Source organism: Loxodonta africana, chromosome 6 (genome assembly GCF_030014295.1).
Source record: "Loxodonta africana isolate mLoxAfr1 chromosome 6, mLoxAfr1.hap2, whole genome shotgun sequence".
Taxonomy (NCBI): Eukaryota; Metazoa; Chordata; class Mammalia; order Proboscidea; family Elephantidae; genus Loxodonta; species Loxodonta africana.
The window spans coordinates 8,879,427-8,905,343 of NC_087347.1; the positions used below are offsets into that span (position 1 = coordinate 8,879,427).

Consider the following 25,917-nt stretch of genomic DNA (forward strand, 5'->3'; position numbering starts at 1 on the left):
CGAGGGGGAGGCACCGCTTGCTGCTGTCTCACTCCCCACGGCCCACCCTGAGGGTGCTGTGCCCAGCCCAGCTTCCAGCCTCACCTGGACATGCAGCTCCGTGAAGATGGTGTGTAGCTGCATGTGGGGGACAGGGGTGTTGGTGATGACTGACACCTCCAGGATCTGCCTCAGGACCTGCAAAGGTGGGCCGCTGCTGGCAGATAACCCCCTTCCCACTGGGGTCCAGATATCCTCCTTGCTGCGCACGCAGGTGGTCTGAGGGCTGGTAGAACCAGCACCCGCTGGGGCTGGTTGGAAATGTATGCTTTCGGGCCCCACCCCAGGCCTGCTGAGCCGACTCTGCATTTTAAGGAGCCCACTTGGTTCCTAAGCACAATAAAGCTTAGGAAGCCCTGTGAAGTCCACTGAGCTCAGCATTCCAGACCTTCCCCAGCTTTCTCTCCTGCTCACCTGGATGTGGCCCCATTTTGTAGCCAGACTCATCTACAGATGGCTCGTACATTGAGCACATCGCTCCCGAGCCTTGCTTTTAGAGCTAAGGTCCATGCCTTCTGTGAGGATAAGGGACCCCTTGCAACCTGAGCCCAGGTCACTCCTTGGCTCAGAGCCTGCTGCAGCTTCAGCTCACAACCTCACTGAGGCCTCCAAGGCCCTTCAGGATCTTATACCTTCCATATGGAACGGTGGCATTCATTTTCCACAAAACCCTGTCAATGCCAGGTCCTATAACCCCAAATGGTCTGCTGACACAACGCCAAAATATCTGCGACACCCCCCTGTCCACCCAGAGGAGACCACCCCTGGACACTGGGGAGCCCCAAGTCTCCCAAGCTGAGCCCAGAGCATGAAAAAGGCAGCCCAGGTGACCTGCTCACCTGGGTGGCCCACTTACCTGGGTGGCCCACTCACCTGGGTGATGAAGAGGGCCTCCAGTCTGCCCTGGTACTCAGCCAGCAGCAGGGGGATGTAGTCATAGACCTGCTCCCGAAGGTCATCATTGGGCAGCAGGAGGTTCAGCATGGGCCTCAGGGACTTGATGACCCCCAGCTTGACCTACCAGGAAATGGGGCCTTTGGACTCATCTTTCCAGATCCTCAGCAAGGCCAATGATCTCACCCCGGCCCATCGGGTCAAAGGACACATGACAGAAAGGAACTCATAAGTAGAGTTGAGCCCTGACTGAAGCCAGGTGGGGTCCCAGCGCCGTCACTTACTAGCCAGGTGACCTTGGGCAAGGACCAAACCCCTCTGTCCTGTGGGTTCAATTGTCTCTCCCAAAATGATATGTACAAGTCCAACCCCTGTACTTGTGAACATGGCCTTGTTTGGAAATAGGGTTTTTCTTCTGTTATGGGTTAAACTAAAGGAGGTTGTACTAGGGCAGGGTGGGTCCCATTTCTAATCCCTTTGGAGAGGTGTCTTATAAAAGAGAAGGACAGACTCAGAGGCAGAGTCACCCACAGGGGGAAGCCATGGAATGCCAAGAAAGCCCAGGGCTACCAGAAGCTGAAGGAGACCAAAAATGATTGCTCCCTAGAGGCCACTGGAAGCCCAGCCCTGCTGATGCCCTGTTTTTGGAACTCTGACCTCCAGAACTGTGAGACAATAAATTTCTGTTGTTTAAAGCCACACCCTTTGTGGTGTTTTGTTACTGCAGTCCCTGAAAATGGAGACACCGTTCCTCAGTTTCCCCATTTGTAAAATGGGGGTGGGCACTGGTAGTCCTCCATGATGGCGCTCACGTAAGTAAGCTGCTCGGAAAAGCACCTGGTACAGTAACAGGTACCCTAGAACCCGCTCTCAGAGTTATCATCCAGCCCTCGACGCCCCGAGGGCCTTCATCGGAATCAGCCACTGACCAGGTTCCCATCTCCTTGGCTCAGCCTTCTCACTTGTCACCCAGGATGGAGGCTGGTGCGGTCCTTCCAGCTCCTCAGGCCGCTTATCGTGGCCTGGGGGAGCCGGGGTTCCCTAACGAGAGGTACGTCTTACCTCGGAGTTGTCGTTCCTGAGCCACACTGTCACAAAGTAGCGATACATGGGGAACAGCTTCGTGGCAAACTGCTCCTCGTTCATCACGGGGTACACACTGTCCTCCAGGTGTTTCAGGTAGAACTGCACCGTCTCACAGAAGGTCTCCATGGCTGCCGCCACGGGAGGAAGCAGACAGACGCTCACTAGCCACCTCTTACCAGAGGAAGGCGCTCGCGTGTCCGTAGCGGGGGGCAAATACAGAGCTGGAAAATTCCCCTGCTTCCCTGCCTCTCTGGCCTCCCATCCCCGACCCCTCTCACAGATCCCCAGTTTTTACCCTTCGGGTCTGTGTGTGTAAGAACCCACGAGAGAAGATACTAAGTACGCGGGTGTCCGGCCCCTCCCTTTGAGGTACCAGTGCAGCAGGGCAAGAGTGGGGCCTAGAATACGAATCTTTATCCACATCCCAGGGTGCTCAGGGCAACAAACACACTTTGTCCTCTTTTCTCAGGTATCAGGGTTTTTTAGCCCACAAACGTGTTAAGTAACCTAACCCTGGGTAAGGTGATCAGATTTAAATAGCATCAATGTTGTCCTTAGCTGCCTTTGAGTTGATCCCTACTCATAGAGACCCCACACACAATGAAATGAACAGCAACCCAGTCCTGTGCCATTCCCAGGATGAGCTGCGAACCGGACTGTTGCCGTCAGAGGGATTTTCAGTGGCTAATTTTTGGAAGTAGATCTCCACGCTATTCCTTCTAGTCTGTCCTAGTCTGGAAGCTCTCCTGAGCCTGTCCAGCACCATAGCAACACACAGGCCTCCGCTGACAGACAGGTGGGGGCTGCACGTGAGGCGCATCGGCCAGGAATTGAACCTGGGTCTCCCTCACGGAAGGAAGAAAATCCTGCCGCTGAACCAGCACCACCTCAGTAAATAGTACCGAGCCGCTTGCCATAGAGTCGACTCTGACTCGTGGCAACCCCATGCGTGTCAGAGTGGAATTGTGCTCCATAGGATTTTCAATGGCTGTTTTTTTGGAAGAAAATTGCCAGGCCTTTCTTCCAAGGCACCTCTGGGTGGACTCAAACCTCCAACCTTTCTGTTAGCAGCCGAACGCGTTAACCTTTTGCACCACCCAGGAACTCCTAAATGCAATAGACCCGTTAAAACCAAACCCGTTGCATCAAGACCATTCTGACTCACAGCGACCCTATAGGACTGAGTAGAACTGCTCCATAGGGTTTCCAAGGAACAGCTGTTGGATTCGAACTGCCGACCTTTCGGTTAGCAGCCGAGCTCTTAACCACTGTACCACCAGGGCTCCAATAGCATGGAGGCCCTGCCCAAATCAAGCCCATGGTGCAGACATTTCCCCTGTCTTCCTCTCCTGTGATCCCCACCGCATTTCCCTGGTCTTCTCCTGAAAGATGTAACTGCACAGCAACTCCAGGGATCACACGGGCAGCTTCCTCCCTCTAGCTCTCCTCTCCGAAAGGCACACACCTATCTCCCCACTGGCGGCACAAAGTAGGAGAAGCAGCAAATGCTTGAGAATGAGTGAATGGTCACAGACAACACCCGCCCTGTTCTGTACCCTTCCACCTGCTTCTTGCCCCACTTCCCCTCCAGGGCTGGGCAGGACACGCACCCCCACAGATCACCTGACGCATCTTGGCCTCGTTGGCAAGTCTCAGCATTGTGAATATGGTAGCCAGGGTGATGCCCATGTACGGCATGAATTCGAACACTGTGGGGAATGGGGATTAAGGGTCAACCGGAAGCAGACAGAGAGGACAACCCCACTGCCCAACCTGTTCCTGAGTGCCCCTCCAGCTGTCGCCCTATTTCTCTTCCCCCTCACAGGGAGTTGCTGTCTATGTCTGACTTCACCTCCTCTCCTGTCTTCCTCGAAGCCAACACCTGCAACCCCCACAGTGCAGAACGAGGGAGCCCCTCTGCCAGGCTGGGGTCACAGGACATTGGGAGTCAGGGAAAGGGTTGAGCTAGAAGTGGGTGAAGTAGAAAGGAGGACCAGAAACAGAGGAAGAGGGGAGAAGAGACAGGGACGGAAAGAGAAGGAAGAGGCAGCAAGAGAGGCCCAAGAAGAGTGGAGACACAGCGCCCCAGGAGAAGAGATGGGGAGAGGCAGAAAGTGGGAAGAAGTAGAGGGGAGAAAGAGTGAGTGCCTGGGGCAGGTGTCTGGCTCCCGTGAGTGCCCCCCAGATGTCCTCCGACAAATGAAGAACAAGGAAGCCTGCGGTTGAGAGCAGTAATTGAGGCTATAGGAAAGAAGGAGAAAAAAGAATAGAGAAGAAAGGAAATGTAGAGATGGGAAGTGGAGAGAAAAGAAGTTTCTGGAAGGAGAGAATCTAGTGACAGACCCACCCTCCCACAAAAGGCAGGGTCTCTGCCCTCCCAGTCGAGCCCCTCCACCCATTTCAGAGCCTCACTCACCTTCCCCCAGACCTTACTTTCCTGCCTGGCCCCCTCTCTCTGGCACCATGCACCTATCCCTCTCTCCTGAGTCTTTGCCATGAGCACACAGACAAATCTAGAAATCCCTGACCCTGCACACCTCTCCAGCTTCTGCTCCGTTTACCTTCCCGCCCCCGCCCCGCCACAGCGAGTTGCGTTATACCCTGCCTTCATTTCCTCTCCTCCATCTCCCTTGAGCCCACTCCATCCAAACTTCCAACCCCAGCCTGCCATGAAACTCTTCTTCCCCAACCACTTTCACTAGCCCCTCAGCAGAAGTGGACACAGCTGGCCACTCACTCTTTCTGAATTACTCTCCTCCTTCTGGCTACCAGATACCACCCTGTCTGCATCTTCCTCCCAGCTCTCTTGCATTCCTCCTAAGTCATCTCAATGTCGGTTGCCTTCTCTTCTCTTCCTACGTTCACTCCTTAGGTGTGAACACTCTAAGGCTTTTCAACAGCTTTCAACACCCCTACATGCTGAGGCCACCCAATCCCATGCCAGGCCCAGTCCTGCCCTCTCCAACAAATTGCCCCCCAACCTCTCCACTGAAGCATCTCACAAGCCATTCAAACTTGACACGTAGAAAGCAAATATCTTCACTTGCGTCCCCAAACTCTCTCTCTCCTCCCCAGTCTTTCCTACTTTGGGACATGAGCCCATCATACAGCCAGTTGCTCAACCCCAAAACCTGGAGTCATTCTTTTTTTAGTAGACTTTATTTTTTAGAGAAGTTTTAGTTTTATAGAAAAATTGTGCAGAAGGTACAGAGAGTTTTCATACGCCCCCTCACCCCTACACAGTATTTCTCTGGGAGCCATCATTGATTTCTCCCTTCCTTCACCCCCACATGAAACTCATCAGCAAGTCCTGTTGACTGAAGCTCCATCTTATCTCACAGGTGACCACCTCTTATCAAATGTCCCAGACCAAGTCACCATCTCCTCACATTTACACACCACCCATCTGTTCTCCATCCACACAACCACAATGGTCTTCCTGAAACCTAAATTTGATTAACTCTGCAGCTTAAAATCCTTCAGTAGCTTCCTATTGTCCTCAAAGTCCAGACTCCTTCCCATGGCCACTAGGCCCTGCCTAGTTCTCCAACCTCATTTTACACCCATCTTCCCCTCACTCTCTAACTTCAGCCACAGTGACCTCAGTTCTTCAGAGAAACCAAGCTCTTTCCTACCCCAGGGCCTTTGTACATGATGTTGTCTCGATGTGGAATGTTCTCCCCTCCCCCCGCCACCCCATTCTTCACAAGGATATCTTCTTCTCAGCCTTCTTATCTCAGCTGAAATATTGCTACCTTGCTGAGGGCCTTATAGAGATGAGGTCCCCTCCTCCATCCTGATCTCAAGAGCTGCCTACCAGTTTTCTTCATACGTGTCATCTCAAAATCATGCATTTACTACTTTGCTTGATTATGGTCCCTTAAGAGAGCCAGGACCATGAATGTTTTATTTACTGCTGTAGCCCAAACACCTACCACAATTGTGTACTAGAGTTTGGTGCACATGAGTTTAGCACATGTTTGTGGAATGGAAGGAAAAAGGAGAGGCAGAAAGAAAATAAGAAGAGAGACATGTGAAGATGGCAATGAAGGCAGACAGGAATAGGGGAGATGGAGAGAGACACAGGGAGACAGGATGACAGAGGAACAGAGACACTAATGAAAAGCACAGAGAAACTAACACTGAGAAAGGCAAAAAAGCACATGGAGATGGAAAAATGGCAGAGAAAGATGAGAAGAGAGAGATGCAAAGTGTGGGGCAGAGACAAAGACATTGACAGAGAGAAGCTGAGATGGAGAGAGAGGCAAAGACCTTGAGGGAACACTAGACTGGCCTGAAGGGGCCAGAAATTGGAGCATGAGAACTGTCAAGAGACTCTTACCGTTGCCATTAGCCAGCTTGGCCAAGGTGACGATGACAAACTCATCAGTGAGATTGAGGGGCTTGAGGTGGTGCTGCAGCTCGTACATGACCAAGCTAAAGTGGTTTCGGGACAGAGCCACCAGAGTGTCACTGGCCACCTCTGCCTTCACGTAGCCTTCCATCTGCAAAGGGATGTGCAGCACCACCATCAGTTCTTAAAAACCCTCCTACACCACGTCCCCTCCACCCCCACTGGGCTGCCCCGGGCTCAGGGTAACTGAACAAGGGCCCTGAGCATCCTTCGCCATGCCCAATGGCCCAGCTCCTGGACCAGCAGGAGGTGAGCCACCGACGGAGCTCAGGGCTCTACTACCTCTGAGGCCTCCCTCATCTCCTTAGAGGCTATGGCGACCAGCCTCTGGACACACTGCTCCTCCAGCTCCCCTTCCTGCTGGATGATTTCCTGGAGGATGTTGTAAATGTTGACCTTGCGCTGGGTGGAAATCTGGGAAACAACATGGCAGGTGGGAAGATCCCCAGACTGGGCAGTGGAGCCTGGGAATGGACCCAGCCCTGCCCTAGTACCACAAGTCCGATTAGCTACGATTCATCACCTTCTCCCTCCCACTACATCCTTCTGCATGCCACATCTTGGTAAATGCAACCACCATCCACAAAACCACCCAAGCCACAGATCCAGACTCCTCCATCTCCAATTCCTTCTCCTTCTCCACCCAACTCATTTGGCTGCTCCTATCAACATGATCTACAAATCCATTCTCTCTTCCATTTCTAGTCTGACATATTCTGCAAGGCAGGTATCTGATGGTCAATACACAAGGTCTTCCACAAACTTGGCACTAGGCATCTGAAAAGCCCAAGGAGGTAAGTATCTTAGTTATCTAGTGCTGTCATAACAGAAATATCACAAGTGGGTAACTTTAACAACAGTAATTTATTCTTTCCTAGTCTAGGAGGCTAAAATTCCAAATTCAGGGCACCAGCTCTAGGGGAAGGCTTTCGGTTTCTGTCAGCTCTAGGGGAAGGTCCTTGTCATCAATCTCCCCCTGGGTCTAGGAGCTTCTCACCACAGGGACCCTGGGTTCAAAGGACACACTCCGCCCCTGCGCTTCTTTCTTAGTGGTTTGAGGTCCCTCTTCTCTCTTTTATATCTAAAAAAGATTGACTCAAGATACTACTTAATCTTGTAGATTGTGTCCTGCCTCGTTAACGTAAATGCCTCTAATCCTGCCTCATTAGCATCATAGAGGTTAGGATTTACAACACATAGAATAATCACATCAAATCACAAAATGGTGACCAATCACTCAATACTGAGAATCATAGCCTAGCCAAGTTGATATACATTCTGGGGGGACGCAGTTCTATCCATAACAGTAAGTTCACCCTGCCCTTTTCCCTAGTAAGTGGGCATTGTGATGAGAAGACTTGCCTCTTATTGTATTTTGATTCCTACATAGCACTTATCATCATTTAGAATTAACTGGTTTAGGATCCGATTGGACAAATCAATTATGTAACCAAGGCTACACCTGAAAAGTCGTATTTTTGAGAATGACTCCCCTGTAATCAGGCATGAGAAGCCACTCTTAAGGAATAAAGGTCGACTTTATAATGGGCCTGCAAAGCCCTCTGGGAAAATGGCCTGCTCCCCCAGGTGGTCACGAAGGGCATGTCCTGACAGTTCAGCTACTTTAGCAAATTTGGGGTATCTGAGAATAGGGAACTCACCCAAATTTATAGGGTCTACAGATGAAATCTTGTAGAGGGTGCCTTGGTTTTGGATTCCAAGTCTTGGGATAGCAAATTAAAAATCCAAACATAGAATCCTTATGAAAACTCCTAAACCCCGTGTTTATCAGAGTAGAACTGTGATCCATAGGGTTTTCAGTGGCTGATTTTTCAGAGGTAGATCGCTAGGCCTTTCTTCTGAGGCACCTCTGGGTGGACTCAAACTGCCAACCTTTCGGTTAGTAGCCAAACACATTAACCGTTTGTACCACCCAGGGACCCCCAAAGGCTAAAAGGTAGTCCTAAATCCAGAGGTTCTCAAAATGTGGTCCCCACACTAGCCACATCAACGTTACCTGGGAACTTGTTAGAAATGCTGATTGTAGGCCCATCAAATCAGAGCCTCTGGGGGTAGGGTCCAGGAAACTATGTTTAACAATCCTCCGGGTGCTTCCAAGGTACATGTAAATGTGAGAACCACTGGTCTTAACACTACTCTCTCACACAAGGCCCCCCATGATCTTAGGTTACTTTTTCCATCACTCTTTCAACATCCTTTACCCAGTGTCACACCCCAGCTTAACAGTGTCCTCGCTAGCCTGGTAATCTACTTCTAATATCCTTGTCTTGTCACATGGTTTCTCTGCAGCTGGTGTGTCTTGGCACCCCCAGTCCACCTGGTTGGATCCTGCTCAACATCTTTGTAACTAAGCTCACGGGTTCTAGGATGGTGCCTCCCAAACCTACTGTCTCAGAATTCAGGAGATCTTTTCAAAATTATGAAAGCTCCAGTCCTCAACCCCACTGGGGATTCTGGCTCAACTGGCCCTTGAGGAACAAGAGTACCAAGGTGTTAACCTAGGTTAACATGCTTGACTGCTAACCTAAAGGTTGGTGGTTCATGTCCACCCAGAGGTAGCTTGAAAGAAAGGCTTGGTAATCTCCCTCTAAAAAATCAGCCATTGAAAACCTTGTGTGGAGCTATGGAGGATGGCTGAGCTCCTGGAACTACTGCCCTGAGATAATCTTTAAATCTTGTTATGAACTGAATTGTGCCCCCCCAAAATGTGTGTCAACTTGGCTAGGCTGTGATTCCCAGTATTGTGTGGTTGTCCACCATTTTGTAATCTGATGTGATGTAAATCCTAACCTCTATGACGTTAAGGAGGCAGGATTAGAGGTAGTTATGTTAATGCGGCAGGACTCAATCTACAGGATTAGATTGTACTTTAAGTCAATCTCTTTTAAAATATGAAAGAGAGAAGTGAGCAGAGAGGAAAGGGACCACCTACCACCAAGCAAAAATATAGGAGCAGAACACGTGCTTTGGACCCAGGGTCCCTGTGCTGACAAGCTCCTAGACCAGGGGAAGACTGATGACAAGGACCTTCTGCCAGAGCCAACAGAGAAAGCCTTCCCCTGGAGCTGGCACCCTGAATACGGACTTCAAGCCTCCTAGACTGTGAAAGAATAAGCTTCTGTTTATTAAAGTCATCCACTTACGGTATTTCTGTTATAGAAGCACTAGATAACCGAGACAAACCTTAAACCAAAAATTATCCCCTGAAGTCTTCTTAAAGTCAAACTATTGTTTAGCTTGACTAGTAAAGAATATCTGCCTTGAGCATTATGTTCTTTTGAGATTTATCTATGTGGGATCACATTGACAAGAGCAAACAGAAAGATTAAACAGGAAACTTAGGGGGCAGTGAGCTTATGTTAATGGAGGAGGAACAACTCGGAAAAGGAAGGTGAGAATGGTTGCACAACTCAAAGAATGTCATGAATTTTACATGTAGAAATTGTTAAACTGATGTATGTTTTGCTGTGTATATTCTCAACAACAATGACAAAAATAAAATAAATTATTAAAAAAGAAAGGAATAAAACCCTATGGAGCACAGTTCTACTCTGACATACATGGGGTCACCATGAGTCAGGGTTGACTTAACAGCAACTGGCTTGGTTTGGTTTTTTGGTTCAAGAAGTAAAAACCCTCACAGTCTTGCCCATCTGTGTCCTAGCCCTTGGCCCTGTGCCAGCAATGTTAACTGTGTGTTGAGTTGTGGGTAGATGCACAGCCCAAGGTGGCTGAGCTCAGAGGAGGGGCCACCGGCTGAGAAGCCCTACCTTGGGCATCTGCAGGCAGCGAATAAGAGCATTCATCACCACAGAGGGCTTGCTGTTGGCCTTCTCAGTGATTATCACCGAGGCCAGGGTCTTCCGCATGTCGGGACCTGCCCATGCAACGTCTGACTTTGCTGACTCGCTTTCCATGATGTTCAGAAGGTTTGTGACTTGTTGGAAAGTACCTGAAATGAAGACGCCACAGATGTGGTGTTGAGATGGCTATTACAGGAGGTGTTCCTGTACCCCGGCTTCTCCTGCACCTGCACTGCTCGAGCTTCACCTGCAGCAATAACTTCCCTATCTGTGATTGGGTAGAAAGCTTCATCTCCACTGTACAGATGGAGAAACTGAGGCTTGGACTGGGAATCATCCTCAAGGAGTTAGTGGCTTCCTTACCTCCATCAATTTCTTCAAGAAAGCCCAGGTCCTCAGTTTCCTCTGACACTTCCTCATTTGAGTCTACTGCTGCTTCTGCCATCTCTTCCTCAAGCTCTTTTAAGATAAACAAGAGTCATAAAATACTTGGTGTGGCAGACACTGCCTGACATGACCCCCAATGACTCATGACCTTGTATAATTTCCTCCCCTTCAGTGCAGGTGGAACCTACAACTTGCTTCTAACCAGTACAATATGGCAAAGGTGATGGGATGCATCCCCATGATCACATTTTATCCCATGATCACATTTTATAAGACTCCCTCGTAGCAGACTAGAGAGAGAGATTCTCCTGCTGGCTTTGAAAAAGTAAACAGTTGCCTAAGTTATCTAGTGCTGCTATAACAGAAATACCACAAGTACATGGCTTTAACAAACAGAAATTTATTTTCTCACAGTTTAGGAGGGTAGAAGTCCAAATTCAGGGTGTCAGGTCTAGAGGAAGGTGTTCTCTCTTTGTTGGCTCCGGGGGAAGGTCCTTGTCTCTTCTGAGCTTCAGCCCCTGAGCGACCTTCATGTGAATTGGCATCTCTCTTCCCCCATCTCTACTCTAGCTTGCTTGTTTAATCTCTTTCATTTTTCACAAGATTGACCCAAGATTCACCTTAATCCTGCCTTATTAACATAACAAGACTTAACCTAATCCTCATTCACATAACCTAATCCTGACTTATTAACATAACCACAGGCAGAGGTTATGATTTACAATGCATCATAATGGAGGATAATTACATCAGATGACAAAATGGAAACAACCACACAATACTGGGAATCATGGCCTAGCCAAGTGAAGCATATTTCTGGGGACACAATTCAATCCATGATAATGGCCATGACATCTACTGCCTTTGGAGAGGGCCACTTGGCAAGGGACTGTGGGTGGCCTCTAGGCGCTGAGGGCCTCAGTCTTGCACCAACTAGGAGCTGAATTCTACCAACAACCATGTGAGCTTGGAAGAGGAACCCAAGCTCCAGAAAAGAACACAGCCTGGCCAACACCTTGATTGTAGCCTTGTAAGACCCTGAGCGAAAAAACCAGTTAAACTCCAACTCTTGACCCACAGAAACTGCAAAATCATAAATGTATGTTGTTTTAAACCCTTATGTTGGTGGTAGTTGATTGCATGGCAATAGATGACTAATACACTTGGTTAAGAAGGACTCTTTCTCATTTCTAAACACTGAAAATTAATGACTAATGAACAATCCACCCCAGCTACTCTCAGCACCCCTTCCAAGGGGCTCTCTCAACATCAGCATCTTCGTAAGAGTTGACAAACACCAACTTAGTTGTTAGGATGGGGAATTTCTCCTCCTGCCCCAATTACCTTAATCCTGAAAATCCATCCCAGGGTTTTTCACCACCCTGTTAGTTTTCCCTCCTGGGAACCCTTCACAGAGCTACTCAGGGACCTAATACTGACCTTTTCTTAGAGTCCTTTTCTGGATGGAACCAAAAAATACCACAAGAAAACGCTTTGTTCTTTGCCAAATACACATCAATAGTAACGTAGGCAAAGGTAGGAACGATTCCCAATGAAGTGAGACAGTTAGCCGCCTCAGTTTGTAATCCCAACAAGAGACAGTTCTCCTCACAAGGTGGACAGCTTCATTAGAATCATCACCGTTAGGTTCCGGGCCTTTGGAACTTTGGGATCCAACTGCCTCCCTGAGTCTCTATCAACTCAGGGCTTTGAGGAGTGTCCAGGGCCCTGGCATAGAAACTCTACATCATGTTGTGATTAACATTTCCTTTGCCCACATTGTGTGAGGAAGTATGGTGGCCTGTTTGGGAAAGGGAAATGGTGGGAGTATGGCTATTCACAGCCAAGTCCCCTGAGGGTACAGTCATGTGGCCTAGGGTGGGGAGATGTGGTCAAGGCAGCTGGAGAGGAGGGGAGGGGGTGGCAGAGAGGCCCTGGGAAGAGGACTCCCCTTCCCCAAGGACAGGAAGGGGAAGTGGGTTTCTACTAGCAGAATACTGGGGAGATAAACAACCTCAAAGACAGATAAGAGGGCAGGAACTCTGTTTCCTTGAACCAAAACTGGGCCGAAGAACTTCCACATCACCTATGAGAGTCAGTCTAGATCAACAGTTTGAACAATTGGCCTTTGGGAACATTTCTATGCATTAATGGGCAACTGAACAAGACCTAGAGCTATCTACGTCCAAGGCTACTTAGCTAAGACTCCGATTTAGTTTTCCTGTTCTGCCAAGTGGAAGTTCCTAGGCCTCTGCTTGTATGCCTCTAGAACCAGGGAGCTCATTACCCTCAATGATTAGAACACTGAATGGTTAGAAAATGAGTTTCCTCCACATGGTGCTTATCTTAGCCTCTTGGGGCTGCTGCAACACAAATACCACGAGACAGTGGTTTTTATGCTGTTGTTGTTAGGTGCCATCAAGTCAGTTTCAACTCATAGAGACCCTGTGTACTACAGAACAAAACACTGCCCGATCCTGCATCACACTCACAATCGTTGTTATGCTTGAGCCCATTGTTGCAGCCACTGTGTCAATCTATCTCATTGAGGGTCTTCCTCTTTTATGCTGACCCTGTACTTTATTGAGTATGACATCCTTTTCCAGGGACTGATCCCTCCTGACAACATGTCCAAAGTGTGTAAGCTGCAGTCTTGCCATCCTTGCTTCTAAGGAACATTGTGGTTGTACTTTCTCCAAGACAAATTTGTTTGTTCTAGGGTGGCATTAAAGAACAAGAATTTATTTTCTCACCATCTTGGAGACGAAACGTCCAAATCAGAGTCTCAGCCATGTCAGTTTCTTCTTTGTCTATATCCCTGGTGTTCTTTCGTTCCTTGGCTTGTAGAGGATCCTCACATGGCATCTGTCTTCCCCAGGATGGGCTTACTTCTCTGTCCAATCTGCTCTTTTTATAACTCAGACGTGGTTAGATTTAGGACACATCCTACACTGACATGGCCCATTAATACAACAAAGAAAACCCTATTCCCAAAAGGGGCCACAATCACAGGCATGGGGTTAAGGACTTCAGCACATATTTGGGGGGAACACAGCTCCATCCACAACAGTGCCGAATGTTTGCTCCCCCATAAAACTCAAGCATTGTTCCTACTTCTGCCCTTTAGAGCCACATTGAACAACTTGGAACAAACACAGGAAGACAGTTACGGCTTGCCCTGTCTTTCACAGCCCCATCTGCCCTGCCTCCTTCCACTCCCTACTGGGCCTTCTCTCTCTTTTTTTTTTTTTTGTCATTTGCATTTGTAGTTTTGTGTGTGTGTGTGTGTGTGTGTGTGTGTGTGTGCGTCCTTTAAGTGAAAGTTTACAAATCAAGTCAGTTTCTCATACAAAAATTCATATACACCTTGCTATGTCCTCCTAGTTGCTGTCCCCCTAATGAGACAGCACACTCCTTCTCTCTATCCTGTATTCCCTGTGTCCATTCAGCCAGCTTCTGTCCTGGCATTTGTCACCTCTGGCACATTCTACCAGCTGAAGCAGGTCACAAGGGCAGCTGTGACTCAAACACAAACAAAAAAAATGGTTGTCATCAAGTTGACTCTGACTCATGACGACCCTGTGTGTCAGAGTAGCTCCGCTGGGTTTTCAAGGCTGTGACCTTTCGGATCATCAGGTTTTTCTTCTGAGGTGTCTCTGGGTGTGTTTGAACCACCAACTTTTCGATTAGTTGAGCTTCACTGTTTGTGCCACCCAGGACTCCTGCCCCGATTCAAACGGTAGGGAGATGGATTCCACCTCTGCCTGAGAAGAGCTGCAAAGTCATGTTGTGAAGGACATGGGTAGCTGGAGGGGTGGAGGAAGGGATGGTTTTTTTAATTGCACACAGGGTGAGTATATAAGCCACGGCAATAAGTGAGAAGCCCTTGTATTAATTACCTAGAGAGGACACCAGGCAATGCGGTCAAGGAGAATGAAGAGGACCCTGTATACTTTTCCAGAATAAAAACACTTTTAATGTTTTTCCTTGCATTATTACAATACTATTTGAGTTCCTACAGGAGATAGCCTTAAATTTTAAAATTTGTAGAAACCTGTGAGTCTAAATGCAAGAAAGTGCCAAGGCAGAAAGTAGATAAAAATGGAAGTAGTGGACAGAAGCTGACCCAGGAGCAGCCTGTATGTGGTGGACACATTTTGGGCTATCTGCCTAGTCACAACCCTCCCTTCTTTCCTGACTCCTGGGGTCACAGCAATATGCTCCTGGTAGCCATGTTTTCACTGTGTCTTACCTCCAAAATCAACACTCCTGATTGGACAAGGAATGGACACCCAATTTGGCTGGACCAATCAGATTTCTCCTCCCAGGAATTTGGAACTAGGGGAAAGAGAGGATTCAGCCAGTCCTTCAGGTGTTCCTGGGAGCTGGGGTGGAAGGGGTCTGGGGCTGAGAAACAGAGAAGCCCCAGTGGGGACAACAGGAAAATCACATCCAGGTGGAGGGGGTAACAAGAAGTAGGAAGAGAGGCCCCACCCTATCCCAGCCCCCCTAGAAACTTGGCATTGTGCTTCTCATGGGGTGTTGGGAAGTCAAGGTATCCCAAGGTGGCTTCTCTTTGTAAGCAAGAGTCGTCTGAGTGCGATAGACACAAAGATGCATAAGAGTGTAAGCTTGTGGGAGGCCCCAGCATCTTGGGGGTCTCTGAGAGAGGTGAGGACACTAGGGAACCATGGTCAGTGAGGTCAGGAGATAATCCCTGGGGACACCGGGAAGGGCCTCAGGAGGGTGGACTTAGCCCAAAGTCATTGCAAAGCCACAAAGACGGTGGGAGGGAACTGGTGTGAAGAGAAGTTCTGCAGCTGTTTAGGGTCAGGAAACCAGCCCAAGTCTTAACTATCCACAAGACTCCAGCTCCAATTTGAAGGTTTACAAGTTTAAAACTTCTACATGTAACAACAACAACAACAACAAAAAGTATAAACAAAGTTAAAGGCCAGAAAATAACCTAGAAAATATTTGTAATACATGACCAAAGTTTATTCTGGTTAATGTAGTAAGTAGTCTTACAAATCAACAGAAAAACAGGCAAAGGATACAAACAGACAAATCCTGGAAAAGGAATACAAAGTACTCATAAACATGGAAAAAAATGTTCAAGCTATAATAATAATAAAAATGATGATAATGAGCAATAAAAGCAAAGATCTAAAACAAGGTCCCACCCTTTGCCTATCAAACGGATAGATTTTGTTTAAGATAAATTCTTTATAATGAAGAGGGCCTGGGGAAGGCAGCTCTCTCACACACTGACAGAGCTCTTTGGAGGCAGTTTGGGAGATATGCCCTCTCCTCACTTATCAACATGGTTAGGTTCCAAAGACCATGTCATTATGTGAAATCGGTGTTAAAAGAAAATGGAGGAGAATCAATCAGATCACAAAGTGGAGGATGACTACATTATTAAATAACTGCCAAATTAACATCATTATATAACTGCCAAACCACTGAGAATCATGGGCAGTGAAGCTGACACATAAACTTAACTATCAAAGCCAACCTTACTCTCTCCTCACACCTCGGCTTTCGTTACTGCCAGACTTATGTCTTTAATGTGCAAAATAGCCAGATAGTAGTTTTTTACTATTGTCATAAATTCGTAATGTCAGATAATGAGACAGTCAATAGTGAGGAGAAGGTGTATCTCAGAGAATTGTTCTGGGTAGCGATGCCCTCAGTGCTCCACCCAAATCCCCTACTCTTACCTCTTCGACGCAAAAAAACCAAATCTGTTACCATGGAGTCAATTCCAACTCATCCCCATGTTACAGAATAGAATTGAGCTCCATGGGATTTTCTTGGCTGTAATCTTTATGGAAGCAGATTGCCAGGACTTTCTTCTTCAGTGCTCCTGGGTGGGTTCAAACCACCAACCTTTAGGTTAGCAGTTGTTAGGTGCTGTCAAGTTGGTTCCAACTCATAGTGGCCCTATGTACAACAGAACAAAATACTGCCCAGTCCTGCACCATCCTCACAGTTGCTCTGCTTAAGCCCAATGTTGCAGCCACTGTGTCAATCCATCTCATTGAGGATCTCTCTTTTTCACTGACCCTCTAATTTTTTTTTTTTTTCTAATTTACCAAGCATGATGTCCTTCTCCAGAAACTGATCCCTCCTGATAACATGTCCAAAGTATGTGAGACGTAGTCTCGCCATCCTTGCTTGTAAGGAGCATTCTGGTTGCATTTCTTCCAACACAGATTTGTTTGTTCTTTTGGCAGTCCATGGTATATTCTTCACTAACACCGTAATTCAAAGACATCAATCCTTCAGTCTTCCTTATTCATCCTCCAGCTTTCACATGCATATACGGCAATTGAAAACACCATGGCTCGGGTCAGGTGCACCTTAGTCTTCAAGGTGACATCTTTGCTTTTCAACACTTTAAAGAGGTCCTTTGCAGCAGATTTACTCAATGCATTGCGTTGTCTGATTTCTTGACTGCTGCTTCCATGGCTGTTGATTGTGGATCCAAGTAAAATGAAACCCTTGACAACTTCAATATTTTCTCCATTTATCATGTTGTTGCTTATTGGTCCAGTAGTGAGGACTTTTGTTTTCTCTATGTTGAGGTGTAATCCATACTGAAGACTGTGATCTTTGATCTTCATCAGTAAATGCTTCAAGTTCTCTTAGGTTAGTAGCCAAGTGCAAACCATCTGTGCCATCCAGAGACTTTAGTGCACAAGGGCCCAATCTCAAAGTAGCACTTGCATTTCTTTGCCCTTTGCCTGCCCTCAGAGTCTAATGGTGCTGTGATTAAGCACTCAGCTGCTAACCGAAAGGTCAGCGATTCAAACTCGCCAGCCACTTCGCAGGAGAAGCGCTATGGGACAGTTCTACTCTGTCCTATAAAATAACTATGAGTCAGAATCAACTCGACGGTAACAGGTTTGGTTTTGAGTTTGTTGCCTGCCCTTGAGGCAGTCTGGAAGTGCACAAAAATTACGACTTCCTGGGATCAGGCCTCAGTCTAAGTGACAAGAATGAGTAAGCCAACATCCAACATCCTTGGCTTGTATTGTCTACACTGGCTCCCAGAGCTTCCTAACAGGCTGAAGCTCTAGTTGCTCACATGATAGCTTCTTGACAACGTACCCTTCCCTTCCCGTTTCCCCTCTTCCACACCAGTGCGTCCTCCTCCTCCCAATAAACTCCTTGTCCTTCAGCCCCAGTGTTGGAGTCTGCTTATGGGAACCCAAAATGAGGTAGCTGGCAATTTCATTTCTGAAGCACTCTCCCATAGAAATAATCATGATTCAGCGCAAAGACAGCCATCGGATATTCAGTGAGGCCTCCCTTATAAAAGAAACAAAGTGAAATCACCCAGAAGTGATGGTTAGATAAATTCTGGAATATCCATCCATGCAATAGAATCTTCACTGGCCACTATCAGTAAATTAAACACTATGCAAGAACATTGAAAGGACGCTCATGATAGAGTAAGGTGAAGAAAAATGTGAAGAAAGCAGGTTAGAAAACGCTATTTGGTGTATAATTTTATATGTGTGTTTGTGAGTGTGTGCACCAAAATAGTGTTGTTTTTGGGCAATGTGATTATGAGCCATTTTTATTTTCTCAGGTAGGGGTGTGTGTGTGTGTGCATGTGCACACATATGTGTGTGCGTGCACATCTGTATTTTTCAAATAGATGGATCCTAATAGAATGGAAAAAAATGTGGAACAGAACCCAAATTCTTAAAAAGTCCAGACTTACCGGACCAGTTGAGGCTAGAGAATTCCCCAAGACTAGCACCCTGAGGTACTTTATAAAACTTTGAACCAAGACTATTCCCTGAGGTCATGTTTTAGCTAAGTAGCAGACTGACTCATAAGATAAAGAATATCATCCATGAGTGCTCCTTTAGAAAATCATCTGCATGAACCAAATGTCCAATATTGACTCTAAAGCAGAGATGAGAAGGCTAGGAGCAGGGAAACTAGATTACTGGAAAAGGAACAACCAGAATGGAAATACTGAGATTGTTGACAGACTGTGAAAAATATAACCAATGTCACTGAACAATTTGTGTAGAAAGTTGTTAAATCAGAATCTAATTTGCTATGTACACTTTCACCGAAAACATGACAAAATATTATTTAAAAAATTTTTTCTGTCAGAATCATGTATTATTTACTAACTAGAAAATGTAATTTAACAATAAATACATGCAATATCAATGAAGAGAAGAACACCTAAGAAACATAATTTATATTATTAATATATTTTTAGTTGAGGGAAACATCATAGGAAATATACTTGACAGACACTATCAAGTTCAGATCCATTTCGCATAGGCAATAATTATCCTCTCAAATACACATTTCTTCAATTTTATTGCATCATTCCTTTTTCCCAAAGTCAGAAATCATACACTGTTCTTGAAGGACTCTATGTCATTCATTCATTTCACATACAAGGAACTACACTTTCAAGGACTAAACATTTCCTTCTGTAAACACACAACATGCCACCTGGGTAGCATGAGCATGAATTAGGATTGACCATTATTGAAATGGAGTCATGGTTGCACAGTGGTTAAGAGTTCAGCTGCTAACCAAAAAGGTTGGCAGTTGAAACCCACCAGCTGCTCCTTGGAAACTCTATGGGGCAGCTCTACTCTATCCTACAGGGTAGATATGAGTCAGAATCGACTCAACAGCAACAGGTATTACTTGTGAAAGGAGCCCTGGTGGTGCAGTTGCTAAAGTGCTCGGCTGATAACCAAAAGGTCGGCGGTTCAAACCCACTAGCCGTTCCTCAGGAAGAAGATGTGACAGTTTGCTTCTGTGAAGATTATAGCCTTGGAAACCCTGTGGGGCAGTTCTACTCTGTCCTACAAGGTCTCTATGAGTCAGAATTGACTTGATGGCCATGGGTTTGGTTTGGTTTGGTTTTAATACTGGTGAAAAGATCTATCACAAGGGTTTATAGAAGCCAGACAATGATGTCACTGGACATGGTGGCAGTCCAGGGACCACCTCTAAAACCCATGCTCCCAAACAGCAATCAGGGCCACATTGGTTAGTAAGAACATGGTACTACAAATAAAGGAGGGACATGCCCAACATTTTCAGCAGATCATTTGAAAGATTATCAATGAGGTCTAGATTATGTAAAGAGGCTGGAGGTTGGGCTGTGATATACATAATAAAATATCTTTAGCTAAAGGAGTGACTAGAGATTAGATTGTTTTCATTTGAAAAAAAAAAAAACACTCTGAGATGTCCAGTTTATAATAGAGTACTTCTTTAATAAGATTAAAATGAATTTAACACTGACTGTTTACACATTTGGAATTGACCAGGCAACAGATCAAAATGTCGCCTTGTCTCCCATTCGCTTCTCAATGTGCCTTGGATTTGTGGGGTTTCTTAATGCGTCCCTTTTTCCCGAAGCATTTTCTGAAGCCAAAGACACAACATTTAAAGACAATGAAGGTGGATGCCAGCACGACAGCCAGAAGGAAGCCGATGACATCCAAGGAATGGTACTGGTACCAGGTGAGGTCATGGGCTGCAGGGCGCAGGTGTGGTGCCCCTTTGTGCCTCATCACAAACTCCACCCAGAACACAGCCAGGTCCAGTGGCTCCATGGGGCGGTCCTTGTGAAGGCTGGAGAGGCGCATGATATTCTCCTTATAGCTAAACACAGAGACAGATACGTTAGTGCCTGGAACATCAATGAGAGTGGATTGTCCCCTCTTTATGTTTGTTTATGGTCAAGAAAGATCCCAGGTTTTCCAAACTTGGTAGAGGAAACATATTTCTATTACAAACAGGAAAGAGAGAAGAAGAGAAGAGAAGTAAAAGGAAGGGAGAGGAAGAAAAGGGAGGGAGAAGACTTAATAAATATTCTTTATCTCTAAAAAGAAAAAATGGAAAGTAGGAAGCCAAACCTATAATTTTTAATTATTTGAGCCTTGCTTCCTATGTTTCTTCTCTCCTTTTTAGCAGTACTTTTTTTTTTTTTTTAATAAGAAATTAGGCTATATCCTCTTGAGAACAGGAACAAGACAAGGATGTCCTTTATTACCACTTCTATTTAACTTTGTGTTGGAAGTGCTAGCTACAGCAATAAGGTAAGAAGCAGAAACAAAAGGCATTCAAATTGATAAAGAAGAAGTAAAACTGTCCCTATTTGCGGATGATATGATACTATGCATAGAAAAGCCAAAAGACTCCAAAAGAAAACTACTGGAACTAATAGAAAGATTCAGCAGAGTAAGGATACAAGATCAAAATACAAAAATCAGTTGGATTCCCATACACCAATAAAAAGAATGGTGAAAAGGAAATCAGAAAAACAATATCATTTATAATAGCCCCTAAAAAAATAAAATACTTAGGAACAAATCTAACCAGGGTTGTAAAAGACCTATACAAAGAAAACTACAAAACACTACTCCAAGAGCAAAAGAGATCTACATAAATGGAAAAACATACCATGCTCATGGATAGGTAGACTCAACATTAAGAAAATGACAATTCTACCCAAAGCAATCTACAAATACAAAGCAATCCCAATCCAAATACCAACAATTTTCTTTAAAGAGATGGAAAAAACTTATCATTAACTTTATGTGGAAAAGGAAGAGGCCCTGGATAAGTAAAGCACTATTGAAGAAGAAGAATAAAGTAGAACTCACACTACCTGACCTCAGAACCTACAATACAGCTGCAGTAGTCAAAACAGGCTGATACTGGTACAACAACAGATACCTTGACCAATGGAACAGAATTGAGAACCCAGATGTAAATCCATCCACCTATGGTCACCTGATCTTCAACAGGGGCCCAAAGTACATCAAATGGGGGAAAGACAGTCTCTTTAACAAATTGTGCTGGCAAAATTGAATGTCCATTTGCAAAAAAAAAAAAATGAAACAGGACCCATACGTCGCACCATACATAAAAACTAATTCAAAATGGATCAAAGACCTAAATATAAAACCAAAAAATATAAAGATCATAGAAGAAAAAATAGGATCAATGCTAGAGGCCCTAATACACAGCATTAACAGGATACAAACCATAACTAACAACACAAACTCCAGAAGGTAAGCTAGATAACCGGGATCTTCTAAAAATTAAACACTTATGCTCATCAAAAGACTTCACCAAAAGAGTAAAAAGAGAACCTACAGACTGGGGGGGAAAAATTGGCTACTACAAATCAGACAAAGTTTTAATCTCTAAAATCTACAAGAAAATCCAACCCCTCTAAAAAAAAAGACAAATAATTCAAATTAAAAATGGGAAAAGGAAATGAACAGACACTTCATCAAAGAAGACACTCAAGTGGCTAACAGACACATGAGGAAATGTTCAAGATCACTAGCCATTAAAGAAATGCAGATTAAAACCACAGTGAGATACCATCTCACCCCGGCACTACTGGCATGAATCAAAAAAACAGAAAATAACAAATACTGGAGAGGCTTCAGTGAGATTGGAACCCTTATGCACTGCCGGTGGGAATGCAAAGTGGTACAACCATTTTGGAAAATGATATGGCACTTCCTTAGAAAGCTAGAAATAGAAATACCATATGATCCAGCAATCTCACTCCTTGGAATATATCCTGGAGAAATAAAAGCCATTGCACGAATAGACTTATGCACACCCATGTTCATTCCAGCATTGTTCACAATAGCAAAAAGATGGAAACAACCCAGATGCCCATCAACAGATGAATGGATAAACAAACTATGGTACACGATGGAATCCTATGCGACGATAAAGAACAATGATGAATCTGCGAAGTATCTCACAACATGGATGAATCTGGAGGGCACTATGCTGAGTGAAATAAGTCAATCACAAAATGACAAATATTGTATGAGACCACTACTGTAAAAACTCATGAAAAGGTTTAGACACAAAAAGAAACAATCTTTGATGGTTAGGAGGGAGGGGAAGGGTGGGGATGGGAAATAGGCAATAGATAAGTGGTAACTTTGTTGAAGGGTAAGACAGTACACAATACTGGGTAAGTAAGCACAGATTGTACAAGGCAAGGTGATGGAAGCTCAATAGGCACATCCAAAATTCCTGAGGGACAGAATTTCTGGGCTGGCGGCTGTGGGGACCATGGTCTTGGGGAATATCTAGCTCAATTAGCATAACATAGTTCATAAATAAAATGTTCTACATTTTACTTTGGTAAGTAGCATCTGGGGTCTTAAAAGCTCGTGAGCAATCATCTAAGATTCTCCACTAGTCTCACTCCTTTGGGAGCAAGGAAGAATAAAGAAAACTAAAGATACAAGGGAAAGATAAGTCAAAGGACTAATGGACCACAACTACCATGGCCTCCACCAGACTCAGTCCAGTACAACTAGATGGTGCCTGGATTCCACCTCCAACTGCTCTGACAGGGATCACAATACAGGGTCCCAAACAGAGCTGGAGAAAAATGTAGAACAAAATTCTAACTGGCAAAAAAAAAAAAAGACCAGACTTAGTGGCCTGACAGAGACTGAAGAAGCCCCAAGAGTATGGCCCTCAGACACCCTTTTAGCTTAGTAATGAAGTCACTCTTGAGATTCACCCTTAAGCCAAAGATTGGACAGGCCCATAAAACAAAATGAGACTAAAGGGGCTCACCAACCCAGGGGCAAGGAGAAGAAGGCAGGAGCAGACAGGAAAGCTGGTAATAGGGAACCCAAGGTTGAGAAGGGAGAGTGTTGACATGTCATGAGGTTGGTAACCAATGTCACAATACAATATGTGTACTAATTGTTTAACGAGAAGCTTGTTTGTTCTGTAAACCTTCATCTAAAGTACAATAATTTAAAAAAAGAAAGAAAGAAAGAAATTAGGCTATACTTTATAGCAAAATGAAGAAATAAAGGAAAAGGTCATGTCAGAAATGATGCACTGTCTCCCTGGGAAGTTGTAAACAACCACATGTGGCCAAAGTAAAAGCCATTTTTAAGTGTCAGCTCCAAGGTGGAGATACACCTCAATTCAACAGTTAAAACATCAAACTGTTCAAGTGCTAAATCTACCATGAGTTTGTGTCTATGCAGCCTGTTAAGAAAAGGGAGAAGAAGAAGACAAAGAAGATATTGGTATTCAGCAGTGATTATTATCACTGCTGTCCTTAAGTATGTCCATAATTTGATTTAGACACAGTGCTGGGAACAGCTGTACTTCTAAGCAACTTGTTTGTTTTTATCTCATGTAATGGAACGTTATCCTCTTATCTGATGTAATTGACTCTTTCTTTGCTTTGGCCACCAGGGGCCTCAAATGCAGAATCTGCAACCCACTTATAGAAATCTACAAGAACTTTATAGATAAAATTACTATTGTAGTGACTTTCTAAAATAAATTGAAGTTTTAAATATAGCAGGGAAAATCGTTTTTTAAATAATTTCTGTGAAAAATTCTACAGGAATTAAAGGCTCCCTTTTTTTTATAAGGTTTTAGTTTTTTTTTTTTTTTTATAAGGTATGGAGCTGTGGTGGCACAGCGCTTAAGAGCTTAACTGCTAAACAAAAGGTCGGTAGTTCAAATCCACCAATTTCTCCTTGGAAACCTGATGGTACAGTTCTACTCTGTCTTATTGGGTCATTATGAATCAGAATCAACTTGACAGCAACCTATTTGGTTTTGGTCTTTTGTTTATGAAGTACATAAGGAGCCCTGATGGCACAGTGGTTTAGTGTTCAGCTGCTAACTGAAAGGTCTGCAATTTGAATCCATCAGGCGCATCCATCAGGAGAAACATGTAGCAGTCTGCTCCTGTAAAGATTATCAAAACAAAAACCAAACCTGTTGCTATTGAGTCGATTCTGACTCAGAGTGACCCTATAGGACAGAATAGAACTGGTGGAGTTGAACTGCCAATCTTTTAGCTAGCAGCCAGGCACTTAACCACTGTGCCACCAGGGCTCCCTATAAGGTTACAGTTTTGGAAACCCTATTGGGCAGTTCTATCCTGTCCTATAGGGTTGCTATGAGTTGGAATCAACTCAAAAGCAATGGATTTGCATTGAGTTTTATAAAGTATGTAATAATAAACCCTGAATTACCTTATTTGTAAATCTCGATTTTGATATATTTGTTTTCACATTTGAATATTTATTGTGAATGCTATGGCCTATAGACTCCTGTCTCTATACTTTTCTCTCTTACCTTTTGTCATTGATGACTGTCTTCAGGGCATGTGCTAAATCGTCAGAAGTCATTTCAAGGACGTTTAGGGTGATTCCTGCTCCTCGGGACTCCATGCGCTTAGCATTGTCCATCTGGTCACCAAACAAGGGCATCATCACCATCGGCACGCCATTGCATATTCCTTCATAAATACCATGAGAGCCAGCGTGCGTGATAAAGGCACGAGCATTCGGGTGACCTGAGAAGTAAATGAGAGCAGGAGGTCACGGTCAAGTCACTGAGTTTAACAGTCTCCCATCATCTAGGCTCTAAAAGCCCTCTGAGTCCTCCATGTTATCCACATGAGGTCTTTCCATAAGAAAACACAGCGAGAATGTCCCACAAGATAAAAAGCAACCTGGGCTAGAACTAGATGGTGCCCAGCTATCACTACAGAATGTTCTGATCAGGACCACGACAGATGAACCCAGACAGAATAGGAGAAAAACGTGGAACAGAACCTCAAATTCTCAAAAAAAGAAAAAAAAAAAAAAACACAGACTTCGCTGGTTGAAACTAGACAACTCCCCAATACCATTGCTCTGGGATACCCTTTAAACCTTGAACCAAAACCAGCCCCTAAGGTCGCGTTTTAGCTAAATAACAAATTAACTCTTAAAATAAAGAATATCACCTATGAGTACTGTGCTCTAAAAAATCATCTATATGAGACGAGTCAACAATTACTTTAAAACAAAGATATGAATGTAAAGGGGAAGGGAAACTAGGTTAGTGAAAATGAAACAACAGAACAAAAATATTGAGAATGTTTATGCATTGTGAAGAATGTAACCGATGTCACTGAACAGTCTGTGTAGAAATTGTTGAATGGGAACCTAAACTGCTGTGTAAAAGTTCACTGGAAACACAATAAAATACTATTAAAAGCAAACAATGTGGGCTCTGTTGGCCACAATATTTTGAAGCTAAAAAAATCCTCTAGAACAGCCAGGCCTAAGCCATTTTCTTAATTTAAGCTTGGTTTGACCTATACTCAGAGTCAATGGGTGATGCAAATGGCTAATAAGCTTAGCTGCTGACAGAAAGGTTGGTAGTTCAAATCCACCCAAGGGTCCCTTTGCAGAAAAG

General features: G+C 44.9%; 2 protein-coding genes across 2 annotated transcripts in view; both read right to left on the reverse strand.

Annotated features, from left to right (window-relative positions):
• Positions 1-12,291, reverse strand: part of MROH2A (maestro heat like repeat family member 2A) — a 60,543-nt gene extending 48,252 nt beyond the window's left edge. The window contains exons 1-9 of the mRNA XM_064286513.1: positions 12,085-12,291; positions 10,621-10,716; positions 10,225-10,406; positions 6,716-6,847; positions 6,362-6,524; positions 3,630-3,728; positions 1,996-2,147; positions 913-1,056; positions 85-177 (exon numbers count right to left, since the gene is read on the reverse strand). Of these exons, the coding sequence (XP_064142583.1) occupies positions 85-177; positions 913-1,056; positions 1,996-2,147; positions 3,630-3,728; positions 6,362-6,524; positions 6,716-6,847; positions 10,225-10,406; positions 10,621-10,716; positions 12,085-12,160 (1,137 nt within the window). The 5' untranslated portion in view covers positions 12,161-12,291. The remainder of the gene's footprint in view (positions 1-84; positions 178-912; positions 1,057-1,995; positions 2,148-3,629; positions 3,729-6,361; positions 6,525-6,715; positions 6,848-10,224; positions 10,407-10,620; positions 10,717-12,084) is intronic.
• Positions 12,292-15,191: 2,900 nt separating this feature from the next.
• The window catches only part of LOC100658045 (UDP-glucuronosyltransferase 1-6), a 139,367-nt gene continuing 128,641 nt past the window's right edge, over positions 15,192-25,917 (reverse strand). Inside the window, 2 exon segments of the mRNA XM_023557734.2 lie at positions 15,192-20,307; positions 24,808-25,027. Of these exon segments, the coding sequence (XP_023413502.1) occupies positions 20,010-20,307; positions 24,808-25,027 (518 nt within the window). The 3' untranslated portion in view covers positions 15,192-20,009.